This window comes from Pseudoliparis swirei, chromosome 9 (genome assembly GCF_029220125.1).
Source record: "Pseudoliparis swirei isolate HS2019 ecotype Mariana Trench chromosome 9, NWPU_hadal_v1, whole genome shotgun sequence".
In the NCBI taxonomy this organism is placed as follows: Eukaryota; Metazoa; Chordata; class Actinopteri; order Perciformes; family Liparidae; genus Pseudoliparis; species Pseudoliparis swirei.
The window spans coordinates 22,399,213-22,416,760 of record NC_079396.1 but is presented as its reverse complement, the minus strand read 5'-3'; the positions used below and the strand labels follow the sequence as shown (position 1 = coordinate 22,416,760).

The 17,548-nt window shown below is 43.2% G+C and overlaps 2 protein-coding genes across 3 annotated transcripts in view; one reads left to right on the top strand and one right to left on the bottom strand.

Annotated features, from left to right (window-relative positions):
• Positions 1 to 1,792: 1,792 nt before the first annotated feature.
• LOC130199562 (complement receptor type 1-like) lies at positions 1,793 to 7,404 on the top strand. Its single transcript, XM_056423182.1, has 11 exons — positions 1,793 to 1,912; positions 2,009 to 2,206; positions 3,189 to 3,288; positions 3,375 to 3,448; positions 4,676 to 4,879; positions 4,974 to 5,165; positions 5,410 to 5,506; positions 6,521 to 6,594; positions 6,680 to 6,862; positions 6,943 to 7,119; positions 7,217 to 7,404. Exons 1-11 carry the CDS (start codon positions 1,858 to 1,860, stop codon positions 7,240 to 7,242), a joined length of 1,380 nt encoding a protein of 459 aa, XP_056279157.1. The 5' UTR covers positions 1,793 to 1,857; the 3' UTR covers positions 7,243 to 7,404.
• Positions 7,405 to 7,406: 2 nt separating this feature from the next.
• Positions 7,407 to 17,548, bottom strand: part of scube3 (signal peptide, CUB domain, EGF-like 3) — a 77,130-nt gene continuing 66,988 nt past the window's right edge. For both annotated transcript variants that reach the window (XM_056423180.1, XM_056423181.1), the window contains 13 exons: positions 16,070 to 16,192; positions 15,824 to 15,940; positions 15,630 to 15,725; positions 15,404 to 15,520; positions 14,361 to 14,522; positions 13,656 to 13,859; positions 12,700 to 12,861; positions 12,443 to 12,610; positions 12,186 to 12,347; positions 11,901 to 12,098; positions 11,632 to 11,784; positions 10,133 to 10,212; positions 7,407 to 9,859 (listed from right to left, as the gene is read on the bottom strand). In XM_056423180.1, the coding sequence (XP_056279155.1) occupies positions 9,707 to 9,859; positions 10,133 to 10,212; positions 11,632 to 11,784; positions 11,901 to 12,098; positions 12,186 to 12,347; positions 12,443 to 12,610; positions 12,700 to 12,861; positions 13,656 to 13,859; positions 14,361 to 14,522; positions 15,404 to 15,520; positions 15,630 to 15,725; positions 15,824 to 15,940; positions 16,070 to 16,192 (1,895 nt within the window). In that variant the 3' untranslated portion in view covers positions 7,407 to 9,706. The remainder of the gene's footprint in view (positions 9,860 to 10,132; positions 10,213 to 11,631; positions 11,785 to 11,900; positions 12,099 to 12,185; positions 12,348 to 12,442; positions 12,611 to 12,699; positions 12,862 to 13,655; positions 13,860 to 14,360; positions 14,523 to 15,403; positions 15,521 to 15,629; positions 15,726 to 15,823; positions 15,941 to 16,069; positions 16,193 to 17,548) is intronic.

The window sequence follows — 17,548 nt, the reverse complement described above, 5'->3', positions numbered from 1 at the left end:
TCTTTTATTTTGGTGGGGAAGTGTTTGTGAGCTCACTGGGAGTCGCCTTTCTGTTTGCCAAACTTCCTGTCCCCAAAGAGCTGGAGAGACGACCCCGCCCGAGCTCAAAGAAGGAACACTGTAGACTTCAGACATCTTCCAAATCCAACTGAACGATATGTTGACAGTGATTACATACTTCTTTTTTGTAAATGACCAAAGCGATGATGCAACTCTCATGCCCATTAGGTTCTTAATGATCACATACTGCTCTCATGATTGACATCGTCTTACTGATCCAACTCTGACGTACGGCTCAGGTGACACCGGAGTTCTGTTTTAAAACAGAGAAACTAGAATAGGCACTCGGTAGAGCGCATACCTTCGCATATCACAAGATTGGGCATTGAATTATGAACATTTTGGCATTAGTTGCATGCCAATTGGATAACAATTGACCGTGCTATGGTAAAAAGAAGATGTTGACCTTTTCATGACCTTGATCTTTGACCCGATCGATCCCAAAATCTAATGAAATGGTCCCCGGATAATAACCAATCATCCCACCAAATTTCATGCGATTCGGTTTAAAACTTTTTGTGTTATGCGAGTTACACGCATACAAATAAATAAATACACGGCGATCAAAACATAACCTTCTGCATTTTCAATGCGAAGGTAACAAACGCCGACGAGTTGTGACTGGACTGAGTGTTTACGATGTCACAGGCCTTTAACGACCGTGACCTGACTTTTCCATTCTGCGGGGTGAGTCACCAGTGACCCATCGCTTGTATTTCAAAAGGTTTTAATCTGCACGTTGCTTTGACGCCTGAAATGATCCTTGAATGTGTGGATTCAGATAATACAAGAATGTCCACACTGATTACCGATATTAAACAAACAAACAAATGGATCAAGGTCTCTTAAACCTGAACTACATAACACATGATAAAACACACACACATACGTGAATAAACAAAGGAGAGAAGAAGACTCAACAAACATTGAGCTGGATGACAATCAGGGTAGTTTACATATTATAGAGGGGGCAATTTTTGCCCCCCCCACTGACTGAAATCCAGGGGCATTTATAAAGAAATTGGGGGCACTTTTTGAAACTTGTGGAATAACATTTAACCTTTGTTCAAAAATTATAAATATACTTATTCAGGCTTACAGTATATGAGCAATTGTCATAAAAATGGCAATAATAAGACTGCGAAAATCAAAACTTGACATGGCAACTGGATCGGGTCACAGGCTACGATATTTTTGACAAGTTCATTTTTTGTGTATATAGAGGTGTTCATTCAACTGTGTGATCATTTATAATCTAAATGATCACATCTAACATAGGTTTACAAAATATTAAGAAACACCTAATACACTACAATTCACTTAGCCTATATGTATTAAACTGGGTTAAGACAAACCATAGTAAATAGTAAACTTAGCATTCAGATATCGTATTTATATTCCTTATTTTTATTATTAAAAGTGCACTGGGCTTGACATCTGATGCGAGTTGTGTTCCCTTAAAATCTCTAAACATATTTTAAGACTTTCTTTCCCCTCTAATGAAGAAAACAATTTTAGATATGTTTTTTTTCTTCATGTTGGATGCATTACTTTATTTCACGTGTTCACGTGTGCTTGTTTAGGATTACATTTAATTGGTTCAGTCCAGGTCACCAGATGACTGGTTTTGTTGGAAAGTTATTGACAGGCGGCATAATGTCGCTATTCCAATCAGCCGCGTCACAGCCCTCCTCTATAAAGTGAGTGATCTGCGTCCACTGGCTGCATTTGATTCACGGTGATCTGCCTCTGAGGAGCTATTTGCTGTCACGGAGGGATACACACGCGCCACGAAACATGAGGACGGTCGGGTGGAACCTTCTGGTTTTGTCGTTCGCCTCCTTCGCGTCTGGTAAATTCAAATTAAAAATAAAAATGTCGACAAAAATTGGGATTCTTATTTATTGATATTTTAATCAATTTTTTTTTATTATCCTAAACTAAATAGCTCAAGTATCAAATGAATGTTCGGCGCCACCGGAGTACCCGAACATCCGACTGTTGAGGAAATACACCGGCGTGCAGAAGTTCTCCAGCGGGCAGAAGGTGTATCACGACTGCGCGGAGGACTTCGCTCCGCACAGAGGGAGCCGAGTGGCGCAGTGTGTCGGCGGCTCGTGGACCCGCCTGACGCTGAAGTGCCAGAGTAAGTACGCATGCGCGAGCTGTTCTAATAAGCTGCTAAAGAGACTGTTATGTGTTTTTAATTTCAGTAAAATATTCTCAGCGTTAAGTGATTAAAAAAATAAATTGAAATGACAGATGGCTGTAGCCCCCTAGTGGCCATGGGGGAAACCTGCATTCCAACACTCCTATTGAGATATTGTCTGAATACCTCACACAAATGAATGCATTCATGCCATTTGTATTTATGCAGTTTCTTTTTAATTCAGATTTTCTTTTAAAATATTACACAAATAATGAACCCAATGGAATATTACGTCTTTTTAAAAGCTCTTCCAGACTAACGTTTCCAACACTTATTTTGTTGTTTAGCTGTTATGGTCTGGCTATTTTTAAACTTTCAACGATTGGATAATATTATTATAAATAGTCTTAAAAATCCCTGATGTTGTCTAACATTTACTTTGTATGTATAGTCTTTAACTGGCTTTGTGGTGTGTGTGTTACTGGGATTCACTTGTCCTGAACTTTCTTAATGTTGAAAAAAAGGGACGTCTGCATCTTTATCAAAGAGAGATGTCTAAAAAACGATGTATCTTCTCTTCGTCGATCATCCAACACAAGAGCAAACAAATAAAAGCTCATCTTCGTAGACTCAAACACAAACTAATGCGTACATTATTTTAATCCCACGGATGAGACTAAACAATGTGAAATCCTGTGTGATTTATGATCGGTGCTCGGAGGAGGGAGGGGGGGGGGGGGGGGACTCTTTTGTATGGAGTTGAAATAACCTCAGGAGCACTACCACATACCCGACTTATGCTGTCCACCAAAAGTTAAACGATGCCCAGTGAGGCACACGGGCGTTCCAGCTGTGGCTTGTTTGGCAACATGGTGAAATAAAGGCGTCTGCCATGTTTTAAAAAAAATCCCCCTGACAAATCATGGTTCTCCCTTGTTTTCCTGTTGTGGCTCTTACTTTACAATCTCCTTTCCCACAGAGAGGTCATGTGGCTATGTCGGGGATCTACCGTACGGGGAGTTCCTGTATAAAGGGAATTCATTCCTCGGGGAGAAAGTGTACGCGAGATGCAATGAGGGGTAAGCTGAAGCCCAAAAGGAAAATCCTTTGAAACTCCACGAGAACAATCTCTGAATTTGTGATGTGTCCATCTCCATGTTGGCAGATACACGCTGAGAGGACTCGACTACATGATCTGCAAGAAGGCCGGCTGGGCCGGTGAACTCCCGTCTTGTGTGGGTGAGCATCGGAGCGTCATCAATTGCTCGGCTCGCGCTGTGGGCGCCACACCTCAGACGTGATCTAAAGTGGCCGGTGTTGCGTTGATAATTACCACACACTGAATGTGACGCACAACTAAGGTGTTTTTATTTAATCCCTTTGTCTGTAGTTTTCTCCTAAATTCACCAAAAAGTTAACATTAGATTACGTCTCATCTGCATATTTAAACAGGGAGTGTAAGTAATCAAGTTGTGTGGTAATATCTATTAATTCAAATGTTCAGTGGGACATTTTACAATATACATCTTTACAGGTTTATTTCTCAATGAGATCCTTTTCTTTTTTTTAAACGGAGCCAGAAATCGACACTTTAATAGCCAAACTTCTCAGTTTAATTTATATTTGTAAGGTCCTGTTCTGTGTTTACTCTGTGTCTCCTCTGTCTTCTTTGTCTCCTTGATTGGTTAATTCCCTGCACCTGCCCTCAGCCACTCTCCCCTCGTTACTGTCTCATTTCGTACACCTGTGTTTCCCCCCCTATATATCGTGCCACTCTTTCCCTTGTCTTTTGCTGGATTGTTTTTTTTTCCGTCGTCCTGTCTTTCGTGCGTATTTCTGATCCTGCCCTGAACCCTGATTCTCTGCCTGCCCTTTTTTGGACCTTGTTGGGGTTTTTTTGGAAACTTTTGCCTCATTAAAGAGCGCCTTTTGTTATTCACGTTGAGCCCTGCCTGTTTCTCTGCGCCTGAGCTCCTGGACCTCGCTACCTGTGACGTCAGGCGTGACAATATTAAGTTGACTATAAAGGTTTTTACAGAGGGGTTAGTTCATACGTTATTCATATCCTGATTTTATATAACTTTGTCCTAAAAACATGGCAAGAATGTGATTGGCAATGTCAGTTAAATGTTTTTTACAGTTGGGATTTTAGATATATGTCATACACCATAAATGCAAAACTAATGTCAATCAAATGAAACAAGAATGTGTAACCCTGGTTTTATTCTGGAATGTATGCAAATTAGTGCATATTTAATAATATAATGCCCCATTTGTATGAACATTTTCAGAAAACTCACCTTCTCAATTCATTTAAACATAAAGCTTGAAAAATTGTGATATCATATATAGTCATATATATAAAGTCTTGTTTTTGGATGTAATCTGTTATCCAGGGCTTTAAATGCCTTTTTTTTAAGTGTTTCTTTTATCAGACACCAGAACAAACAATGTGACTTTCTTCAGAGGGTGAGGACACCTGCTCCGCTCCTGCCGTGGCCAACTCGGTGAACGGCACCGGAGACGTTTCTGTTCACCGCGTGGGAGACCGCGTGACCTTCACCTGCCGACGGGGTTTCCAGCTGGCTGGAGCTCGGCACATCGCTTGTGGACCCGGTGGCCTGTGGCAACCTCGGCCCCCTCGATGCCAGCCGGCCCCCGAGAAAAAGAGTGCGTTGGCCGGTGGTGTGGTTTATTTAAAAAGGAGGTGGTTAAAAAAAAACGTGCGCTTACCCAGACCGTCCCTTTCCTCCGTCTTCATCAGCGGGATGCGGCGCGCCCGTCGACGCCCGCGACTCCATCGCCAACCTCATGGATAAGTACGCCGCGATGACCTCTTTCACCTCCGGGGACAAAGTCTATTACAGGTGTGCCCTCGGATACGTTCCCTCCGGCGGCAGAAGGTATCGCAGGTGTGTCGAAGGCGAGTGGACCCCGATGCTGCTGAGATGCCAACGTGAGAGCTTTGACCATCTTTCTCAGTCCTTTAAAAAATAATAATAATAATGTTGGATTCATGCTGAATATCTAAACGTCTTTACTCTTTGAATTCCACGTTAAATTTCATGCGTGTTTCGAAAATGTGAATTTGTGTTTATTACCGAAGAACAGTATTTGATTAGTCGGCTGAAAGTTATTGCTGAGACGTCAAAATTACCTGTTTTTTTTAAACACACTTGACCTTTTTTCTGGCTCCAAAGGAAGGCTGTGTGGCTCAGCGGGAGAGATTTTAAATGGACTGTTCACCTACACTGGAGTGGAGTTTGGAGACACTGCGACGGCCGTCTGTAACGAGGGGTGAGGAGCCTCTTAAACACACGTTTGGCTATTTGCTCTGGTCATTTGAACGCGCCACTGGGCAACGATCATAGAAATAGGAGTGAACGTTCAGTTCTTAAGTCCACATTATAATGATTTTTTTAATGACATACTTATGACTTTTTTCAATGCATTATCTTGTGGTGATTTTAGGACTTTTTGACGAGCTGTACTACAGCGTAGTATACAAATGCTATAATGGGACTTTTTCAACCTACTACCATTATTTTAGGGCTTTTTCTTTCTTGCCCATACACCAGGGTAGGACATTTACATATTATTTTGGGGGCAATTTTTTCCCCCACTGACTGAAATCCAGGGGCATTTAAAAAGAAATTGGGGGCACTTTTTGCAACTTGTGGAATAACCTTTAACCTTTGTTAAAAAATAATATATATACTTATTTAGGCTTACAGTATATGAGCAATTGTCATAAAAATGGCAATAATAAGACTATTCAGCAGTAGTCTACAGCGTCAAAGTGTTTTCTTAGATTTTTTAACAAAAAACAAACATAAATCAGACAATCATACTACTTTTATTTCTTTGGTTATTTATTGTTATTACATTTTGTAAACAACTATTAACAATTCTAACTTATTTGTTTTTTATAATTACAAATTATATTTATTGATTGTTTTGTGTGTACCTAACTAGTACAGGCAATATAGATAGGACACACACAACAAAGAACACAAATAAAACCTTATTAAATTATCTAAATTATGGGGGCTTTTTTTGCCCCTCCTACTGATATCAGGGGCAACATTATATTTCTTTGGGGCAGTTTTGCCCTTTGACCTCGTGTATTTCCAACGCTGCCATACACCATAAATTGGACTGCTGCAACGTTACACATAAAACTGGTCGCTGAGTGTTAGCAGCATGGTGAATGTTGATACCATGTTGATTTTAAATGGGAATGTCATCTTTTTTTTCAACTGAAAGATTTTGCACGATCCATTTCAAACTCTCTGAATTTCTTCCCATCAGGCATCTTCTCGTTGGACGGGCGACCAGAAACTGCTTGAGCAAAGGCTGGGACGGCCGCGTTCCCGCCTGCGAAGGTGCGGCGATCTCTCATTTCTTTCCGTGGCCTTCTGAGTTTCCTTCCTCTCCCTCTCCGCCTAAACACTCCCGCTTCTCTTCCAGCCGTGGTCTGTGCTGAGCCTCCAGCGGCGACGAATGCCGAGAGGACGGAACATCAGGAGGAGGCGGCGTACGCGTACAGGAGCGTGATCCGCTACAAGTGTCCCGTGGGAACCCTGATTGGACGAAGCGACATTTGGTGCACGGCGGCCGGGACCTGGAGCGGCCCCGCTCCGACATGCAAAGGTGCTCGGACACTTGATGGCAACCGCTCGTATTATCCGACTTTATCTTATCTCATACGACTATCAACTGTTTCCTCACAGAAATAACATGTGCGGCTCCAAAGGTGGCCAACGCCTACTGGACGGGAGGCCACGCCACGTATAAAGACCGGGACACCGTATTCATCGAGTGCGACGCGGGCTTCACGAAGACCGGCCCGAGCGCGGTCAGCTGTGGTCGGGATGGCCGATGGTCACCTGGCCTCCCTAAATGTACACGTAAGTAACCAATTGTTTAAGTTGCGTACATGTTTCATCGTATTCTTATTTTTTCAACACTATATTTATTAATTCCGATCACATTATTTGATTTCAGCGCGTCGTACCAACCGGAGGAGCTGAAAGACGTCCAGCTGGCGTCATCGGAGGACGGAAATGGTCTCTTATGCTTCTAAAAGTAGTCCATAGAACACCTAGAATAATGCACCAATATGTATATTTTCTTACTTGCTCAAAGACTTGTATAAACTCATTATACAGACATTAAAATATGTTTGAAATGAAGCTGAAGTACAGTATGTTTATTTCAATAAGTGTCCTGGGCAGTAACAAGTACAAACCGGTTTCATTCACCTCTGTACATAGTTTTTTTTTTTTTTTTTTAAACAGTTGATAATGTTATGTCTCATCTCTATAGACTAAACGGTGAGTGAGCATTTCATGAACAAACAAGCTACAAGAAAATAAGAACACCAACTCCATTCATTTAAAAAGACAAATACAAAATCCAGACATTTCTTTACATGAGCAATAACAATTCAAGTGCAAATATCATTATCAACTCTATGATGCATCATAGCAAACTCTCGTTAAAAGGCAACAAATTAAAAGGGGAAAAAGAAACTTATCGGGTTGCAGGAAAGAAGCTGATTCGGGGGGGGGGGGGGCAGGTACGGACATATCGACCTGACGTGAGTTTTCTTCGTGGCTCCGCCCACCATCGCCCCGGTTTGACAATGTGGCCAAAATCCCTTTAGTCATCCTAAAATGTGGGTAGCCTACTTTAATAGAGTCTGATAAGGTACACGTCATATCCTGTACCACTTATTTATATTTACACAAGTGGCCCCCCCCCCGAAGCGTTGACGCAGTGTTGGCATTATTCTAATCGCCACGCAGCCATCTGGACCAAATTTGACAAGCGGCGGCGCGAAGGATTTAGGAATAATGGGACTAAGGAACAGTCTCGACATATAGAGGAGCACGTGTTCCCTTTCTTGCCGAGCGTCCTTGTGGAGCCTCTGATCCAACGAGCGGCGCATATGACCCCCCCCCCCCCCGCGATTAGCGATTCCTTTTATCTAATTGGCAATATCCTAACATGGAGCATAGCGTTAGATTTGTAAAATAATTTTACCCTGTCGTGGTCGTTTTCAGTTCTCTTTTTTTTTTTTTACACACCAAATATTCAGTTTTTACTACATTTGACAGACGTTACATTTTTTAAACGTTTTTTTAAATTTCTCTTAAGAGCAGTTACACGTTCCAACCTAAACATCTTCTGCCCAGTGACCGATACATATTTAATACAAAGAATGCGGCCCATAAATCCCATTCCACGAGCTCTGTTGTGGGTCACCAACGGGGCGTGACCAAAATGAAGATGTTTTCACTCGTTGCACTTATAAATGTCGGATGACGGGCTCTAAATTTAGTGCACAAGACAAAGTGACCTGTCCTTTTTTTGGGGGACGGTCTTTGGAAGAGCTGTCTTCATTGGGACAGAACGGAAAAAAAAGAAGTGGGGGTGTTAGACGGGAGCACTGGGTGTCTTTGGACTTGAGGGGTGGGACATGACGGGCAGAAAGCAATTGGGGGGGCGGTGGGGTCCTGCGTACAAAATTTATGGTTAAAGAATTCAACCCTCGTCTAGTTACATTTTTCATTATTTACAAGAATGAAATAAAAACACAATAAAACTGGCAATGTGACAAGATGGACTTACTGTGTGTAAGAACTAAGTATTTCATGCATGGAGCTTCCTTAGTTTCAACTAGAGACTATCGGTGCGTCGAGTACATCAGAAAGACGATATGAGATTGAAGAATTAAAGTGACCTTTTTAAAAGAAGCAGCAAACATGTCCCTTGAAGACATTTCTCTCTCTGAGACGTGTTCCACCAGGCGTCGCATTGTCTCACGTCTGTGGCTCTCAATTATTAGTTTGTTATTAATCTCCCGAAATGTCCACTATGTTCCTGTCATGATGAACCCACCTATTTCGTATTTGCTTTAAATTGGCTTAAAAACAACAACAAAAGGGCAACAGAAGTGATCTGAAGGTTGGAAAACGCCGGAACGAAACACAAACTGTTTTAACAGTAAAACCCTTGGAACCGCTCTAAGAGCTCAAATGTAGGACGGCATGCGGCCGCTGAAGATGGGCCTCGGGTTACACAACACGTACACAACACGCACACTCATCCTTAATGGTAGGAGCTCATTGAAGCAAACACGATAACTAGCTCTATGGAGCTCGAACCGCACACGCGACGTCACTCCTACGGTCTGAAACGGGCGTTTCTATTGATTTTTGTTTGCGTGGTTTCATTGCACAACAGAAACCGACCCCACTACACGCCCATTAAATGCTTGAGTTTGGGATTGCAGACCTGCGCTGAATCGGCACCAAAATAAACTAAAAAATAAAAAAAATGCCGTCGTTTCTCAGGTCTGCATAGTGTTTATTGTCAAAGCCTATGGGGAATAAGAGACGGGGAAACACACTAGCATGTTTGAGTTGCGAGTCCTGTGAGAGTTGTGGGACGGCCTGTAGGGGGGGGGGGGGGGGGGGCGGTCAGCGGGTTTTACTTGTATGGCCGCAGGAACGCGGACACTTTGCTGCTGATGAGGCGGATGAAGGAGCGAGGGAGCATCTCGTTGGACTCCCGAGTGGTGTACTTGAAGTAGTTGTTTGGGTGAGCCAGCACGTCAAAAAGAGTCTTAATCAGTTTTTTATCCTGCGGGGAAGAACAGACACGGTGTGTCAATGCAGGTTTTCATTAACACTCCTTTGAATAACTATTTGAAGCTATTGCACAATGCTGGAAAACAAACAACACGCCTACTATAAGACAACATCAGCCGATCATTTCAGGAGTTTCTGACTCATGCAAGTCATGTGTTTGTTAGCAGCAGCTTTGTGTGGCCGAGGAGCACCCAAAGGTGCAGCACCTCGTTGGCCTGAGTCTCCTCTCCCGGGTGGTCTTGAGTATTGAAGTGGATCTGCTCACCTTGAGGATCTCTTGGTGATTTTCCGAGGCGTAGAGTCTTCCATCTCGCACTATGTCCTCTACCAGCTGTTCATAGTCCTCTGAATTTAGAAACACATAAGATACAAAAAGAACTTCTGAGAGACACTTTTTAACTTCATCCCTCACAGAGCAACATTAAAGGGTCAGTTCACCCAAGTCATGTTCCCGTATTCTCACCTCTAGTAATATCAGACAAGTGGCTCAACATGTACTCCCCATCGTCCTCTTGGCCAAGGCGATTAGTTAACGTAAATCTAAGTGTATTTCTTTGGAACAAAAAACTGCCACATTGTAACTGATGAATATTTTTGTCTGATTGTTGTAGGAAGAGATAAAGATCCTCTTGTTTGGAACATGTCGATGAATGCATGTCTACCTTTTTATTTAATCTTATTTTGTATTTTGTATTAAGAAAACTTAAAATCAGCAGAATTGTGTGGCGTTGCATATTGTCTTGATACCAAACTAGTTTATGTTCTCACCTCTAGTGATATGTCTAGCAACAGTCTACTTCGGTAGGAAGAAGGTCCAATGACAGAGAGACACGGTACAAAAGGCTAAAAAAGGGATTAAAAGATGTATTTCTGTTGTAGGAGTCCAATTATGGAATAATGTTGAAATGGATGTAAGAATGGTGAACTCCTTTTTGGTTTTCAAGGGAATTATTTAGAAAACAATTCTTGAGAGTTATAAATGTGATTAAAAACGTATTAATATGAAAGATGTATGTGGTAGTATATATAAATATATTTTGTTTTTTATTTTGTTTATTGTTGTTTTTGTTGTTATATTTTCTTCTTTATATTATATTAATTTTCTGATATATTTTGATTTCAATTCAGGATAGGAATTTATAAGCATTTTTTGCTTCTACCTATACCTTTTCAGTCTTTCTCTTTTGTATATTATATAGGATAATATTGTATTGTATTTGATTTGATTGACTGAATAAAATACACAAACAAACAAACAAACAAAGAGCCGGTGATTCCTCAGTGTCTGAGGAAATCTTTTTAAAAACTTTTTTGGATCCTTCTGCGTTTGTTCTTTTTATTATTAAGCATTTTTGCTAAATTACTCCGTATTTAAGTTTGTATTTAACACTTTACATGTCATAAAGTCACCTTATATTATGTCATTGCTAGAATCACCAACCTGCCAACCAGTCAGATTGTATTTTACGTCCATGTGTGTCCAAGATGTCATCACTTCATCGTGTTATCCTCTTAGAAATGAGTATGTAATTGTCATAATTAGCTAATCATTTCTTGAGGGTGAATTGATGAGAATATGGTCGTCAAAAGGTCACTGTGACATCACCAAGCACGTTTTGTCCGTAACTCGAGTCCAGGTGGAACGCTTGTTGCCAAATTTGAATAAATTCCCTCCCGGTAATTTTCTGGGGCATTTCACACGCACGACAATGTGACGACACGAAAGCCAGCAAACACGCGGCTCGTGTCGTAGATGTTCCGTACCATCGTAAGTAACGTAGGGGATCTGGAAGCCTCTGGCGCTGTTCGCTTCGTTGGACTTGAAGTTGATCCAGAGGCGCCTGGAGCGAGCGGTGAAGGCGATGGGCCGCTCGTACGTCTGGCACGTCTCGTAGGTGGTGATGGACGTGGCCGACCCTTGGCGAAGGCGCAGACGGGACAATGGTGACTAATCGGGTTTGTGCGGCGCCATTATATCCAGCGTGAATACTGAACGTGTCATGAAATATCGACAGGAACAGAAAGACACTCACAGTTCTTCCTCATCACCAGCACATCTCCGCACTCGTCCTCCGAGGGCAGGAAGATCTCCGGCACCACAATTAGGATTTTGCGCTTGCTGGGCGGGTTGATGTTCCAGATGCACTCGACATTCGCCGGGTAATTCCCGGGATAGTTGGGCGACTCGATGTAACCCATGAACTCGCCCATCTCGCCGCCGCACATCCTGTCTAGAAGCACACGGCGCAAACGACACACGTCAGGCTCGTGTTTTTACGAAAAACCCGAAAACACAAAGCAGTCCCTCCGGTCCTCACTCTTGCACTGCGAGACACTTGTGGCACCATCGAAATCAGTGGTGGTGTTCCCGGGGCAGGAGATACAGTAGTTCTGCCTGAACTCTGTCTGATACGTCCCCACTGGGCAGCGGATACACCGGTGGACTGTGGTGTTGTAGTAATGACCTGGAGAACACTGAACTGCAGGGCAGACATGAGGAGATATTTATTAATTAGGGACGTTTTTTGCAGAATTATTTGAGATTATTTGTATAAAAAAACAGCACGCGGCGAACCTTTGACTTCGCAATCGTGGAAGGAGCTGGCACCTTCCCGCTTGGTGCCCAGTCCTCCGCCACACGGGAAGCACAGGGTCCGCCCCAAATCCGGTTGGTAGGAACCATTAGGGCACGACTGGCAGGGTTTGAACCCGTCGTTGGAGAAGGAGCCCGTTGAACACTGGCCTGGATTTGAGAGATGGTTTACGGAGTCGGAACACACGGTAACTATCAGAAAGACACGATTAATGTCCGTTAAACCAGAACTAGGCTACCTGCACAGGAGGAGATGTTTCGTGCCCCGACAGGCCCGTGGCCGTCACTGCCGGGGCAAAGGTCACAGGCCAGCTGCCCCTCCTTCTCCTGGAAAGTGCCAGGTGGACACTGGACACAGCGCTCCTGCTCACCGTGGTAGTACGACCCCGACAAGCATCTGACTGAGAGGGTATCCACAACAGCTCCGGTCAGAGAGGACTCACGCCCGGCAATTTAAATAAATCACAAAGCTTACGATGTCCCTTTTTGTAATCAGAAATGTGTAAATTAATTTATGATTATTAATGAATGTAATAATGAAATATATTATTATTATTATTTTCCGTCCTCGTTATATTTTTTTTGTCACTTACATTTTTTTATTTGTTTAGTGATATAAACATAAAACAAGTAAAAAAATGTCAGACATAAACATAAACATATATATACACACAGACATACATCTACACCCATACATACCCTCCTCCCCCCCTCCAAAAAAAACAACAATAACAAAAAACAACCCCGGCCCCCCCTTAATTATCTTTTACTTGTCAGTGTGTATACACCACCCTGCATCTGTATTTGCAATCCCCTCAAAATCCAAATCGTACCCCTGAGTATTTGACCCCTCCTCTAATTTGTAATAAAAGCCATCAGACTTTTCCATGCTTGGTCAGATTGACTTGAACTGTTTTTCACCCTGGCAATCATACTTTCAAAAGCAGCCGTCTCCGTCATGAGTTTTAGCCAGTCTGTGAGCGTGGCCGTATTCGCTATATTATAATAGCAGCCTTTATGGATGAACTGTAGTATTGGACTGTAAAGGTGTACCTAATGAAGTGGACACTGTTCATAACCTTGCATTGCAGATTATGAAAGCATACGACACGGGACGACATTCACATCACGTCCCAGTAGCTCAGCCAACACTCCCAGTCCAGCCAACACTCCCAGTCCAGCTCCCCAGGCTTACCACATCGCCCGCTCTCCCTCTCCCAGCCCGGGCCGCAGTTCTCCTGACTGGGCGTGGCCTGGGGAAGCTTCTGGGCCACCTCGTACTCCAAGCCGGCCACTCGGATCAGGAAGCGCTCCTGGTTGATGGACTTCTTCAGCGCCTTGAGGTACGTCTTCACCTGCTTCTCCATGCGCTGCCTCAGGCAGCTGAGATTGCAACTTCCTGTTCACGGTCCAATGAAACCCATTCGTTTGAGTCACGAGCACACGGCAGATACCCGATTGTGTTGGACTGCATGGAATGATTACTTTCAGTACGGATTATTATGCGGATTTTCTACTCGATTAATCGATCGTGCACAAAACATTGTTTGGTTTGTAAAAACTGGTGAGAAATAACATCACGATTACCCAAAGCGACAGATTCACAAGACTGGTCTTGTTCGACTAACAGTAAAAACATCACAAACATTTGAAATAAAGTCAAGTTTATAAAATAGCCGATTCTTTTTCTGTCATTCGGCAAATTGTTTCATATGTCCTTCTATACTGTCACTTTTTTGGGTGCAGAAATGTGTAAAGTAACTAACAACATAGAAAGGACAGTATGAGTAAATGTACGTGACTGACTGTTTACTTTATTTATTAGGTTGCAGGCTTTGACTGAAGATGAATCCTCTGTTGGCTGAACAGTAAAATCCCCCGACAGGAAGTGATGACTGACCTGTCGTGTCTCCGGGTTTGACCTCAGCTTCCAGCTCCAGAGTAATGCGCGTCACCTCTTTATTCGAGGGGTTGCGGGCACGCCGCCCTTTGGCTTTCTTAGAGGAGTCACATTTGAGGTTAACGAAGGTCACCAGGCAGTTGCTGCAGGGCTGCCCCCCTCCTGCGGACGACCGGACATCAGTGAGTGACAATCGCACGCCAAGACACAATAATGCATGTTGACTCATGTTTGACGGTCAAGATCCATCATTTCTTGGCAAAGTATGACTCAAATGTATCAGAGACATCATTAGCAGTTATAATAGTCCTGCAACTAGCACTTGTTGTTATTTTTGACTCATCTGCAAGCTATTTTCTTCATTATTCGACTAATTGTTTGTCAAAAAAATGTCTAAAACAGACTCTTTTTTTAAACTATTATCTTTTTCTTAACCCTCCTGTTACCTTTCGGGTCAATTTGACCCCATTCAATGTTTAACGTCGGTGTTCTTTGGGGTCAATTTGACCACAGGCTGTTTTTCACTGTGTCAAACATATAAGAAATATCAACTTTTTTATATATTTAAAGGGCTATTTAGGTAGTCAACAAACAAACATAAAGTACCTCACACTTAAAGTTGGGAAACAATATTAATTCTAATAATTTTCTGGAGGTTTTAATTGCTTTGGTCAAATTGACCCCGAGGGTAAAATATGTTAGTAAATGTTAAGGTAACAGGAGGGGACCATGTACAGTTAAAACATAATTGACACCTATTCGATGAACTGTACCAGATATTGTAGCTACAGCTCATTTGCATCTGTAGTCTCTTGACAATTACAGCCCAACAATATAAATTATATATGAAAAAAAATTAAATGCTCAATCTTACTGGCACCAGTGAATGTTTGACATTGTTTTGTTTTTTTACAATTATTAATATCCCAAAAGGTGCATTTTAAATGATTAAGATAACTGCTTCAGCTATCACCGACACTCTAAACCCCTTTACATGTCTATAAATATCTGCATATCCACACAGCAGCGCACGCCACACTGACCTGGTCCGAGGGTCCGTCCTCTGTCCTCCGTCCTGCCGGTCAGCTTCGGGTGCAGGTGACATTTGGCGTTTTTAATCTTGAAAGAAGCCGTCTGCTTCACCGGGGGGGTCAACGCCTCTGCAGACAAACACAGCACAGTGGGTGGGAGGCGGCGCGCTGCGGCCGCGGCCGAGACGCACCGATCGCTAACAGCCGTTTGATCGTCGGAATCTGGAGGGCAGCGAACCTATGCAGCTCTGACTGCTGCTGGAGTTGTGCCTGGACAGGGACTTCCCTCTGAAGATGGGGACCCCACAGCTGACCGAGTAGCTGTTATCAGACTCTGCAAAACGTCACACGCGCAAACAGAGTACGTCTCGAGAAAGTTCCGTTGCCGCTTGCATCCGTTTTGTGATCGCACGCTCCCCGTGGGTGACGTACCTGCCAGATAGTGAGCCTTCGAGGCACAGGTAAGAGAGCAGCTCTCTTTCTTGCCCGTCTTGCTACAGGTCAGCGTGGCCTTTGGTGCCATCAGTCCAAGAGGACATCTCATCAACTCTGAGGGGGAAATAAAACCCACAGAGGATCACACACTGCAGGCAAAGCAAGTTATTTGCCCAAGCACTGGTATGTGTGTGTGTGTGTGTGTCAGTGAATTGACCACAAGGGGGCAGTGCTGCTCCATACCGACACAGTCCTTCCTGTTCCAGTGCAGCTTGGACCCTGGTGGACAGGTACACTCGTAACTCCCCAGAGAGTTGATGCAGCCGGATTTACAACCTCCGTGGTTTATGCTGCACTCATCAATATCTGTGAATAAATAGGTTAGACTTTCACAAAAGTTTCACGAGGACAAATTGCACACACACACACACTTTAAAACTTAAGAGGAGGAAAAAGGCTCTTCAGTTACAAATCTAAAGCACTGAGAAACAAAGTTGAAAACGATCCGCAGTGAATTGCAAAAGCCAAACTGACTAAGTTGATGTTAAGAAGCAGCACCGATGTGACCGAGGAGCCCCTGAGAGGTCAGGTCTCTCCATCCTGACCAGAGTCCCATTCAAGGAAGATGAACGTGTTTGCGTGTGAACAGAAGTCATTCTTCATGTTGCTGTTGCTCGCACTCAACTTCATGGTCAAAACCCGCTTTACTCCTCAGCGCGGAGGAATTGTGGTTGAGCAGTGAATTACAAATCAGCTTTTCAAACACACACGCTGAGCTACAACCGCTTAAAGCGTCCCGGGACAGGAAATGAGTTTCGCGGCCGAGCGTCGGAGACACGGGGGGAAGAGGGACGGTCATCGATGGCCTGTTCCCGCAGACATTAAATGCTCTTTCTTGTCTTATTATGAAAAAAACCAGTCTGATGATGACTTCATCAACAGCAATGTGTTGCCAGAGCTGCTTGGAAATGCAGTGAGAGGTCATCCTCCGCATCAAAGCAGTCAATTTTAAAAGGACAAAGAGCTCTCATGAATATCTGATGGAAGTGCCGCTCATCTGCCAGCGTCTGTTGTTTTGACTTCTTTGTTCCTCCCAGACTTGAAACAAAGCCAAATTACTTGTATTCTGACCTTCCTCCAAAAGGCTTTTTCTCCCTGCGTGCTCTTAGAGAAGAGAGCAGAGATGAGCAGGGGGAAAGAAAAACAACGAAAAAAAGACAAACTGACAGTTAGACTCAACAATGGCTCTGTGTAATTTGAGAGGAATTTCGTGACGGTTTGGAAAAGAGTTCGCGGAAATCGTGCCATCCTCACCGCCGCGTGCTGAATCATCAACGCCAGAAACTCCCAGTCCAAACAATCGCAATGTGAGTATTCAAGAGGAATTCTCCTAAACGCATTCTGGACAGCTTCAGTGTTAAAAAAAATTATAATACAACAACTGAAAGTGGGTGGTTGAGGTTTAGGATTAAATTCATCTACATACATTTCTCAGCACCAGCAGAAAGCCCGTCTGTTGAGGTCAACGCTGGCTGGCTCATTAATTAAAAAAGAATTACAAAGTATTTAGTCCCGACTGCTTCGAGTCGAACTATTTTCCTACCAGTTCAGCAGAAATGAGTGGATTGTTTTGCTTGCCGAGAGGGAGAATGGCTGGATACAATCTCACTTGGGAGGAATGTTGACACAATGCTCGACAACAGGTCACTGACCTAATTGGGT